Source organism: Aegilops tauschii, chromosome 4, assembly GCF_002575655.3.
Source record: "Aegilops tauschii subsp. strangulata cultivar AL8/78 chromosome 4, Aet v6.0, whole genome shotgun sequence".
Lineage (NCBI taxonomy): Eukaryota > Viridiplantae > Streptophyta > Magnoliopsida > Poales > Poaceae > Aegilops > Aegilops tauschii.
The window spans coordinates 468,499,202-468,511,764 of record NC_053038.3 but is presented as its reverse complement, the minus strand read 5'-3'; the positions used below and the strand labels follow the sequence as shown (position 1 = coordinate 468,511,764).

The 12,563-nt window shown below is 44.8% G+C and overlaps 1 protein-coding gene across 1 annotated transcript; it reads right to left on the bottom strand.

Annotated features, from left to right (window-relative positions):
- Window positions 1-10,402: 10,402 nt before the first annotated feature.
- Window positions 10,403-11,608, bottom strand: LOC109772824 (transcription factor ILI3). The gene is made up of 2 exons (XM_020331526.4): window positions 11,310-11,608; window positions 10,403-11,101 (listed from the first exon to the last, which is right to left on the bottom strand). The coding sequence occupies exons 1-2, from the start codon at window positions 11,412-11,414 to the stop codon at window positions 10,949-10,951; spliced, it is 258 nt and encodes an 85-aa protein (XP_020187115.1). The 5' UTR covers window positions 11,415-11,608; the 3' UTR covers window positions 10,403-10,948.
- Between the last annotated feature and the right edge of the window lie 955 nt (window positions 11,609-12,563).

The following is a 12,563-nucleotide window of genomic DNA, read 5'->3' as shown; positions in this document are numbered from 1 at the left end:
TCATCTCTGTTTGACCGATTACACAGACTCGGTGGGACCGATTTTGGTAATAGGCTAACCAGAGAGTTGGTCAGGCAAACTCGGTGGGACTGATTACAAAACTCGGTAAGACCGAATTTATTGCAACAGGAACCAGAGAGTTTGCAAGCCCATCTCGGTGAGACCAGGATCCCATCAGTGAGACCGAAGTGACTAGGGTTTGTGGCAGTGGCTATGTCAAGTGAACTCGGTGGCGCCGGATAAAATATTTCGATGGGGCCGAGTTTGACTTTTGGTTTGGGACATATGTGGATGTGAGAAAGTAGTTGAGGGTTTTTGGAACATATCACTAAGCATTTTGAGCAAGTAACCCATTAAGTAACACCTCATCCCCATTTAATAGTATTGGCTTTTCCTATGGACTCAATGTGATCTTGGATCACTAAAAGTAAAATGTAGAGTCTTGAGCTTTAGAGCTTGAGCCAATCTTTTGTCCTTAGCATTTTGAGGGGTCCACATTTCTCATCCATGCTATGCCAATCATTAAGCTTTCATGAAATATTTATCTTGAGATATCATTAGCTCAATGAGCTATATGTTGTTAGGAATTACCAAAACCACCCAGGGATAGTTGCACTTTCAATCTCCCCTTTTTGGTAATTGATGACAACATATAGATCAAAGCTTCGACAAATGATCATAAGATTGAAATACTTCGTCGCTTTGAGAAGTATGTGATAAGCAAGAGCTCCCCCTAAATTTGTGCATTATTTAAAATTTGCTTTTGAATGCAAACGCACAATCGATTAGGATCATGGGTTACTTTTCCATGTCACATACATCTTGGTGGAGCGCTTAAAATGATGGAAATTAAAAGCATGCACTCATCACCAAGCAAAGTGAATGATCATATAAGGGATAATATCATCCAAGCAAGCATTAAAGTAGCATATGATCAAACACATGATCAACCAAGTATCTCACACAGACATAGAGTATCAACCAAGCACACAAAAAGGTTCAACCAAAAGCAAGAGAGACAAAGAAGCAAAACACTCTCTCTCAAAGCCTATGATCTATACATTTCTCCCCCTTTGGCAACAAGTTACCAAAAAGTTCGAAAATGCATAGTGCTATGCGTCTCTTAGGCTTGGTCTTCGAAAGGTGGTGTAGAGAGAACTCCAAGGACGAAGGCATCAGTTGATGTAGTCGGAGCTGGTGGTGTGGCTGCTGGAGGTGGCACTGAAGCTGTTGCTGCTGGTGCTGATGATGTAGCTCTAGAATCTGGTACTGACACTGCAGCAGACCTCTGACCTCTAGTCACTCGCTGAAAAACATCTGTAGTAGCCTTCCCCTTCTTCTCTTATGCATCCTCCTGGAACTGCTCAACTGCTGTTTGTATCTCAAGAACCTTCAGATCAAGATCATAATATTGTTTCTATGATCCTTTCCAAGCTCTCCTGATTCTGAGTTAGGGTGGCCAAGCCCGTCTCAATCCTCAAAGTAGATTGGATCAGATATGCTAACTGATCTTGCTTGCTCTTCAGGAAAACTTGAGATGCTTCCTCTACACTTGGCATCTTGGCAGCTTTCTTTGCCTTAGCTTTAGCTCTCTTCTCTTGTGCTTGAGCTGATGATGGTTCATCCTCATTCATCACAACTTTGTTGTCTTCAAATTCAGGATATATAGGTAGATGCTCCTTGTCCAACAAGTAAGTACCTGTGCCCATCTTGGAGTTGATGAGCTCCTGAATATGTGAAGCATATCCACAAGATCTCTTCTGGTCAGCAGCTGTCCTCTTGATTGTCTCTACAATCAGACTCATGACCTTGAACTTTTGAGGGACATCAAATAGTTGCAGCAAGTTGATGGAATGTCCTCTAATCATCTTGTGATCTCCAGACTTGGGTAGTAAAGTGTGCCTTAGGATGGTGTTGATAGTAGGTAGACCAGACAACGGGTAATGTACATATCCAAGTTTGTGTGTCTCCAAAGCTTTATCAGGGATCTCTTTGTACATGTTTGCCATAGAGTTGTGGTCTTTCTTCTTCTTGGCATACACATCCAAGTCATCCTCATGTTCTTCTGGGGCATTGATCAGCTTGGCGCATTCTTCAACAGTTGATTGGTACCTTGTACCTTCAGACATCCATACTATCCTCCCATCTAGATAGAAATGAGCAGTGGAGTAAAACTGAATGATTAGCTCATCATTCCATTTGGTGACCTTCTGTCCAACAAACTTATCAACTCCACATGCTTTGAAGCTGTCATATACTCCTGGGAAGTGATCTTCTTTCTCCTTGATGTATTCCCAATCAACCCATCTCATGTCACAGACAATTGGCTTCTTGTCAAGCAAAATAGTCTCATAGAAGTCTTGCTGTTCTTTGGTATGAAACATGTAGTCAACTGCAGTCCTCCTCCTCACAAAATAGGGATCAGACTGTCTCCACAATCTCAGTCCAGCATCTTTCCTGATGTGCATGTCCTCAGCCACTAGATGAGCATCATTGTGGTCTGGAATCTTGGGTTTCAGTTTTCTCAATACATGAGATTCATCATCCTCTTCTTCAGCTTCAGGCACTGGGGCCTTATTCTTTTCTTCAGCTGGAATGTTTCTAGTGCTTCTCTTGGGCTTAGGGGGTTTCTGAGCTTGAGCTGTTGCTTTGGGAGCAGTCTTAGGCTTTGATGTTGCAGCCCCTGACTTGATAGCATCTCCCATAAGCTTCTGAGACTTGGGTGCTAGTGCAGCATCCTCTTCCTCTTCCTCTAAATCTCTTACCATAGTTGATTTTCCAAGAACTTTTGCAGATGTGGTTCTTGCCCTCTTTTTCTTCTTGTCATCTCCAACTGCCTCATCATCATCTGATTCTATTGTGAATTTCATGGTTTCTCCTGTTGGAACTTTTCTTGGCTTTGACATTGGGACTCTCTTGGCAGGTGCCTTCTTGTGCAACCATGGCTTAGTTGCAGCAGCTGTGCCATACTCTTTCTTTAGCACTTTCTCCCTTGAGGTGGCCTCATCCTCAACAACCACATAATCCTCATCTTCAGAGTCTGAGGTTCTCTTCTTCCTTGTTCTAGTGGCTGCCTTGGGAAAGTTACTTGGTGTGCTCTTGCTGCCCTCATCATAGCTGCTTGAGGGATCAGAACCCTCACTCAATTCACTTGTTCTTCAGATCTGTTCTGACTATCGCTCTGGGCAGACATCTTTGCAATCACACTGACAGCAAACCCAGTGAATAGATGTAGATGAGGTAGAGTGGATGAGCATCACAAAGTGCAGAGTTTTTTCAAAACAGATGACTCAAAAACTTAGTTTTAGTTCTCCACAGAAAGCATTTCGGAGCTACCGATTTGTTAAACTCGGTGATAACGAAGCAATTTTGGAACCTAAACTAGTGAACTCGGTCAGACCGAGTCACAGTTTGGTGGCCCCGAGATTGCTAGGGTTTCACAGAGAGTCGAACTCGGTCGCACCGATTTGCAGTTTTCGGTCAGACCGAAAACGCATGTGCAATGGCCTAAGCCAAATCGGTGAGACCGATTTCTACAACTCGGTCGATCCGAGACAAGTTCGGCGGAGACCTAACCCTAAATTTTCAAATCAAATCTAACCTAAAGAATGTCTTATGTGTTTACAAATTGTTCGGCGGAGACTAAAAAATTTCTTGCTTTTTAAAAATTGTTCACGAGTTTCAAAAAATGTTTGTGAATTGAAAAAATGCTCGCGAATTTGTAAAAAATGTTCAGACATTCAAAAAATATATCGATTTCATAAAAAATATCCGGGGATAAAATGTTCGCATATACAGAAATGTTCATGAATTTTAAAAATTATTCGAAAATTTCAAAATAATTTCAGCATTTCAAAAAGTTTGCCCATTCAAAAAAAATATTCACAAGTTTAAGGAATAAATTGACAAATTCAGAAAAGATTCGTGAATTGTAAAACTATGTTCATGAATTTGAAAAATGTTCATGTTTTCTACTTCGTACAAAATGTTAGGGAGAACAAAAAGTTTTCGCCTATTCAAAGACAGTTCATGAATTTGATAAAATGTTTACTAATTTCTTGAAAAGTTTATCTACTAGAAAATGTTCACCAATTCAAAAACATGTTCACAAGTTGAAAAAGTTATTTTTGAATTAGTAAAAATGTTAACAAATTTGAAACATGCTCATGATTTGCAGAAAATTTCTCGATTAAAAAAATTCTTGAATTTGGAAAATGTTCGGAAAATGAAAAGAAGAAAAGTGAAATAGAAACAGAAATTAAAATAGAAAAAAAGTTAAAATAATAAAAAAAGAAAATTCGTAAATGAAAAGGAGTAAGAAAACCCGGTTTGGGAAGGTTCTACAACCTTTCCAAAATTGGAAACCCGGTAGGAGGAAGCGGGTGGTGCGTGCATGGTCGCTAACCAGTGACCTGCGCGCCAAATAGGATCGCCACATCCGTCTCGCCTAAAGCTTTCCCGCAGCACGCACGCGTATAGGCCCAGTCCAGTAGCGTGTTACTCTGATGTGTTCGTTTGTTTTCTTTTTCTTTTTTTGTTAACTTTTTTTTTCTATTTTTTTTCGTTTCTTTGTTTTGCTGTTATACATCTACTGTATTTTGCATGTGTTTTCTTTCGTTTTTCTTTGTTTATTGCATGGTCACCTTCGTTTTTTCTTTTGTTTCTTTTTTATCTTTTAGTTTATTTCTTCGTTTTGAACCATTTTGTCTTGTTTTTCTTTGTTTCTTTGTTTTGCTGTTATAATTCTTTTTTGCATGTTTTTTCTTTGTTTATTGCATGGTTACCTTCGGTTTTTCTTTTGTTTCCTTTTTTATCTTTTAGTTTCTTTCTTGGTTTTGAACTGTTTTCTTTTGTTTTTCTTTGTTTCTTTATTTATTCTTTTTCTTTTTTTGGTTTCCTTTATTTCTTTTTTAGTTTCAATTGTGTTTTTTTTCTCATTTTTAGTTGTTCTTGTGTTTCATGCTACATTTTTTATATACGCCTAGTATATATTTTTAATACATGTTTAAAATTTTACAAATACAGGTTTAACATTTGTTCGTACACGGTCAACATGTTTTCTGTAGACGTTCTTAACAATTTTCAATGCTTGAGTAACATTTTTTAATACAAGGTTGACATTTTTTAATACATGGTCAACATTTTTCTATACACATTTGAACATTTTTAGGTTTAAATTTTTTTAGTACACGGGCCACATGTTTTCTATACACATTCTTAACATTTTTCGATGCTCGAATAACATTTTGCAATACAATGTTAACATATGTAAATACATACTCAACATTTTTCTATACACATTTGAACATTTTTAAATGATGTATTAAAAGATCATATACAAGATCAATGTTTTTTAATACATGATCAACATTCTTCTCTACACATTTAACATTTTTAAATGCTTGATTAACGTTTTTAATACACATCAACATTTTTCTATACACATTTAACATTTGTCAGATGCTTGATTAATATTTTTGATAATTATTAACATATTTTAAATGATTAATTAACATTTTTGAAATACAGAAGCAAAAAATTTCATACACATTGTAATTTTTTGTATTAATGAGAAACATTTTCTCTATACACCTTTAAGATTTTACAAATGAGTGGTTAACAATTTTTTTCAAAGGTTTTTTTCTGAAGTGTTTCTTATTATGTTTATTTGAATATTTAGAAGTAAAAAAAAAGCAAAAAGCAAAAACAAAAAACATGAAGAAACAAGGCTGTGGCATCCCGCGAGCTGGGCTGGCCCTTCTGGCGCTTGCCTTAACGCGATGGTTCCCTAAATCTCGCTATGAACGAGGGGAGCTCCTGCTCTGCGCTTTAAGCGCCATGGAGCGAAACCGGCACTCATGTTCTGGCTAGAATGGTGCGGCCCATCAATGCTGGCTGTGCAGGATCGCTCGGTCGTCGCCCTTGTCTGCTTCTTTTGGTCAGTCAATGGTTAACCAGTCAGCCGCTGACTTAAAAAAAATCCAGAAATTCAAGAAAATTTGTAGAAATCTAATAAAGTTCACTAAATTCGAATAAAGGCTCATCATTTTTGGAAAAAGTGCACAAATTGAAAAGGTTCATCGTTTTTGAAAATAGTTCATCAGTTTTGAAATAAAGTACACAAATTTGAAAAAAACATGATTTTTTAAAAATATAATCATTTTGGAAAAAACTAACGAAAAGTTGTAAAATCTTCATCGAATTTGAAAAAACTTGATGGATAATTAAAAAGTTCATTATTTTTTAGAAAAAGTTTATTGATTCTCAAAAAAGTTCATCGAAGTTGAAAAAATATCATAGAATTTGAAATGAATTTCATTGATTTTGAAAAAGAAATCAACTATTTTGGAAAAAGATTGTCGAATGCTAATTATTTTCATCAAATTTGAGAAAAATTTATTGAATTTGAAAAAGTTTGTGCATTTTGAAAAACAGCAAAGAAAAGAAACAGAAAAAGAAAGAAAAGGGCAAGGAAAAACCGGTCCAGAAGAGGAAAAAAGGAAACATCTGGGAAGCTTCCAGAAACTTCCCAAAACCGGGAGCTTCCGTGAATAGAAGAAAGTATAAAAGTAAAGAAGGAAGTTCATTATCACGTTAAGCCTGTCTGGTTGCTTTGCGTGAGTTCTATTTAACGTCTCTGGAGCGCAGAGAAGCTGTAGCTATACATGCATTTTTGGTAATCTAATGGTCACCGGTGAGATCATCCCCACGTCGGTCGGACGTTCTCGGGAGCCCTAGCTTTTCCCTGCGCACTGTTTGACTGCAATATGCACGACGACTGCGTTTGTTTGTTGTGTCCCAGTGTTCACCCGGAAAGAGCGCAACACGCCTTGACATTGCTTCGTTTCCCCAGGAATGTAGCACGGTCGCCACCACCGCCACCCCGGGCGTCGCCATCACCTTGACAAAAAGTTAGCTGGTGCTCCAGCTCGGTACTACTCCCGGCACGTGCATACTTGCACGGCAGCACAGAAAGAGACGCGCGTGTATCTATCGGCGGTGAGATAACATGTGTGTGCCTAATAAATGGCCAAAGCCAGGTGTGATGATGTGGAACACACTTTTGGAGCTTCGGTGTACCGCAGAAATAGGATACACGCGTTGCGTTGATCTGCATGGCATGGCATGCATACCTAGGCGCATACCCAATACGGGCCTGCCCTTCCGCTACGTGTGGGCTCGCCCAGGGCTCCGTCTCGCCGGCCCGGCTGCAGGGCCTTAATCAGATCTCGGGCGGCAGCGCAATCAATCGCTCACCGGTCCGCCCCCTCCGGCCCGGGCCATGTCGTTCGCCGGGCGCGACAACGGGCCACCCGCGGCGCCGGCGCGGGAGACTAGATCCGACACCGCCTACGCGCCCATGCTCCCGCTCAGCTCGGTCAATGGCGCAACGCATCCCAGGCGTCGCGCGCCATACCGCCGCGGCCGCACCCCGCACGCGCGCGCGGCGCAGCTTCCACCACGTACGCCCTCCGCCGAGACCGAGAGCCGGTCGGTCGAGGCACCTTTTCTCCGTCGCTTTCCGATGCCGACGAGTCGCCTCGGGGCCGTCCTGCGGTGTCTCGCGGTGCCGATGCAAGACACCGGCCCGGGCGCGACGCACTAAGTCCACAAAGCTGTCCTTTGGGAAGGTCTTGCTCGTGATGCTTTGAGACGACCTGTTGCCCAGGAGCGTGCGCGCCCCATGGCATGGTGGCTTGTCCATGACGACGGACGGACGCGCTGGCCATTCTTGACGCTCGCGTCGCGTGCAGCGCAAAACAAGCACAGGCCTGATGGATGAGTCAGTCGGGCCGCTGTGCCGCCTACATGGCCCGGACTGGCGCACAGGAACAGCGAAAGTGAGATCTGTGTGGGTGGCCAGGGCAGGGCCATCTATCTCACCAGTCATCGGCATTCAGCAGCAACGCGTGCCTGTGTCTGTTGCCTCGTTGCCCGCCCGACCGACTGGCCGGCCCCTACGCGCGCCGGGACAGATTCGCCTTTTATGAGCAGCTGCCGTGCCGGATCCAACGGTACGCCGACAGCGACCCCGCCGGCCCTGCACAGTACCACCGCCGGACCCCTGCTGTCCTGCAAGTGGATCGCCGGGGAGGAAACCAAACCAACCGATCGGCGACCGGCCACCACCTGCCAGTCCAACCGCCGGCCGCCGGTAGCTGCAACAGTAATAGCGAGCACCTCCCAGATCCGAGCGAGTCCTTCTCACCCGCACGCCACGTCTCGGACAGGCTCCGCGGATACACACCACACATGCAAAGGTGCGAGTAGCACACCGGACGGGCATGCGTTCCTCGTGCACGTCTCGTACGACGCCATACTAGTATAATGCGCACGAGCCACCGGGCACGTACGCGTGGATCGAGCAATTGATTAGCACTAGTTCAGCTGTGACTTGTGTGATTCGCAGCTCGCCGATGTGTTGACCGGCCTGACAAGACAAGTGAGGCACATTTCTAGGGAGAGACTGACCGAGACTGGACACGCCTCCTCGTTACAGGGGCACCGCACCGCACCGGCCGGGCGGGCTGGCTTCACGTCGCAGACAGAAAGTTTGTTTCCTCCACGAATTGCTCGCTCCGAGGCCGAGACCATTTCCATGCCTTGCTCCTGCAGACACACCCGCACGCACACACGCATCGGGGGGATGCACGCATCTCCGGCTCTGCTTTCCACGCACCAGCCAGAAGAACCTGAGCCTGAACACCGGCGGCCCATCCAGGGTTTTGGAACTCATAAACAAACAGCTAGTTTATGCGTCTCTGGAGAGAGATCGAGCCGGCTTTCCCCTCCCCTCAGGCTCCAGATTAACAAAGCTGTGCCCGTTCCCTGCACGGTTTCTTGAGCGGTAGCCATTTTCCTAAGCGCGTGGGTTTTGTATGTATCGGCCAAGGTCTTGGAATGCACGAGCAATTAGTCACGCTGACCCATTGAGGGCAGGAATCTATAGACGGACTTGGCAAATTTAACCCCTCCGACGTTAATAGGCGCGTCCTATCAGTTTCTAAACATGTCTGTTTTAAGCTTCTATGCAACTTTGATCTACATTTTGTCCCTTATATGTCTGGTTACATGCCTGTAATTTGTGAAGACGGAAAAAGAAAGAAAGAGAGAAATGACGGTCCGGGTTGGGCTGCATCCTGCGTGGCGGACTAACTATCCTATGGTTTGGATATAAGAGTTTGTAGACAGTATAAAACTGATATGATTGTCTGGCGGGTCACTTTTTTCTTCTCTCCTGTCCGAACACTAACCTGGTATGTCCACGGATGTTTGAGAAGGATTTGAGGGTACTGCTCTAAGATAATCCATAACCCGCGTGTTCGATGGAGTATAGTATACTGTCTGTAGCTGTGCACAGGCCGAGAGATTTTGACTAGGCTATTTGATCGAGAACTAAAGCCGGGGATACACCTGCGCAGTCCGTGAGATCGGAGAAAGCAAAACCGTCGGCACCATCACAGTGGAAGCGAGAGCAAGCCGTTCCACTGGAGACGACGATGTAGATACGGACAAAGAAAGGCCACACTGTGCACGCGCTTGAAACGCAGGTGACGGAATGCAAGTGTTTTCTATTTGTAGTATACGTATATGATCCACTTCGAACATGAGACGTCTCTATAAACCAAAATAACCAGAAGAAAACACTACGGATCTCATGCTTTGGCAGCTGATCGGACGGCTCTCGTACCTGCACTGCCATGTCGATCGACTTGTGTTTTTCTTTTTACTGTTGATCGACTATAGTTTGGAGGGATCCGACGCCGTGCTTGATTGCGGAGATCTTGTTTGCGAAAAGTTGACATTTCATGGGGCCAAGTTCACAAAAGATGAAGACACCTGCTTTTCGTGGGGCCTATCACTCGAGAAGCCAAAATGTTGACCCTCTAGGTAATAGGGCTCTTTTGCATCATGGAACGTCTCGCTCATTTTTATATCTTCTTACATTTACAAGCACACCGACTATTTCGACGGTACATGCGCACGTACGCCCGCTAGCACGCACGAGAGGTTCTTCATTTTTCTATGGTCCTGTTTGGATACTCTAACTTAGCTAGATGTTAGAGTTAGTTTTTAGCTCATGACTAACCTTGAACTAACTCTAGTCAAAGAGGTGTTTGGATGACAAGGTTAGATTAACAATAAATGCACTAGGAGAACTAGCTCCAATTAGCACATCTTGGATGGGATAGTTTTTTAGGTGGGTTAGATGCAACTAGTTTAAACTAGTCTCATGTTTGAAGACTTTAGAGCTATTTGAACCCAAACTAGCTCAAACTAGCTCTAACCCATGAATCAAAACAGGGCCTACGTGGCACTTGCACATTGCTTCAAATAACTTGACCGTACGGAGTAGTAAGTTATGCAGAGAAGACGTGGCAGTAATTAAACAGATAGTACAAAAACAGACAGTTCTCCGTAGTCCACGGTCGTCGTTAACCTAGCTAGCTTGTCCGTTGGAAAACAGGGACAAAGCTAGCAATTGATAGTACTAGTAGTAGTACAAAACAACACCTCTATAGCTAGAGGATGCATCTCATCAGTCTGAGAGAAACTAATCAGTAGAAAACAGTGACAAAGCTACAGGCCTATAACAGCACAAACACACACGTCTACAAGCTAGTAGTAATACACTCAGCTAATCAGTAGAAGTACCATATATATTATTAACCTCTACCAACCCGGTGCATAAATGAAACACAGTGGAGTAGGAGTATACCGGAAGCTAAATGAGGGCCTCACAAACACAAACACACACAGACGACGACGTACCGGAGACGGGGGAGCAGGAAGGAAAAGAAACAAGCAGCAGCTAAAAAATGCTATGCCTCTCTTGTTGTCTTCTCTTCTCTTGTCTTGCCTCTTCGTCTCCCTCTTCGGCCGATGAATTCAAGCTAATATATATGTAGCTACTGCCTACTGGCTCGATCGGTAGGATAAAATCCGGCTAGCGGAGAAGGCTCCGGATGATCTCGGCCTGGGGGCTGGTCTCGTCCAAGGTCGACATTAGCTCCGAGAGCCTATCGGAGAGATCGTCAACCTCCTGGTGGAGGCTCTTGATGTATCCGCACGTCTCCTTCAGTAGCTTCGACGCCGACGACTGCACAGCACAGCGTAGCATTCATGTCAGGAACAGTGAGGAAGAAAAATAACAGCGTTAATCCTTCTCAGGGTGGACTTGGCGGCGCCGCCATGACGAAATGCACCGTCGCGGCCGGCCTGTACGTCAGTGACGGTGCACTGCACGGACGCACGCACGGAACAAGCAACTCGCAGGAGGACCAATGCGCGCTCGCGTGAGTACGTACCCGGCTCGCGGAGCGGCGGCGGGATGATTCCGGGAGCACCGCCTGGATCTTGGAGATGAGCTCGTTGATCTCTTCGTCGGTGATCCGGCCACGGCGGCTCGACATCTCCCTCTCTCTCTCTGCGGCCGGCTGTGATCGGAGACAGCTAAGCTTGGCTTTCCTTGCTTGCTCGTGTATGTGTTGATGCTTTACCTTGGCTGGTGATTCAGCCGATGAAGCGTCTGCGTGTGACACTGTGATGGTCAGTGTCTTAGTGAGAGGAGAGCAGAGAGAACGAGGAGGTAGGCAGGCAGCGCAGCCGGGGTGGCTATTTGAAGGAGAACGGGGGCATAGATCGTCATATTGATAGCGAAAAGAGGCCACGGGCCCACTGCGCCTTCATTTAGGCCCGGGCTCCCGACACTGGCCCCAAAATGACCAGGCCCGGCCTCCAGACACTGGAGGACCCAGAATGTTGACCAGGCCCGGCCCATGGGCTCCAGGAGTCATGCCAGGACCCCCCCCCCCCCCCCCCCCCCCCCCAGGTCCGGGGCACCATTGCTCCACTGTCCTCTGTGATTATGATTTCGAACAATGTGTGCCAGTCAGCCAGAGTAAATACTGCAAGTATGAGCATCTTTTTTTTGGGAGAAATACTTGTATTACTCAATCACAATGTCTTTACAGTCATCAAGGACAATTCCCAAAACTTCATCAGGACCGGACCCTAACCAAGTTATAGTCCATCCTTCTACTCTAACAATTCTAGCTAAACTACCACTAGCCTTATTCTGAGAACAAGAAACTTAAGCAAAACAAGTTTTCCTAAGACACAATAGCAGGCTTATTTCATTCACCAAGGAGGCATAAACTGACCGATCTACTTCGTCACAAGAGACCATAGACACCGCCATACTCGAACCCATTTCGATAGCAATGGGAAGTCCAGTTCTCTGAACTGCTAAAGATAGACCTTCCATGATTGCACATAATTCAGCTTCTAAAGCATCTCTGCAAGAGAATAGTGCTCTGCAAGTAGAAAATATGATCTCGCCCTGGTATCTCGAAGTATCTCTGACAGGCGCTACGCCCAAAAACTGTCATACGAGACATGTCGGGGATATTACCCCGCAGCGTAAACCGGTCGGAAATATAACCCGGCCGGACTTGGCGGTTCACTTGAGACCCGACTAAGACATGACGATTCACTGGCGACCCGTTTGGACCTGTCGGTTTACGATTCATTGGTAATCCGGCAGGCTGGTCAGAGGAGCG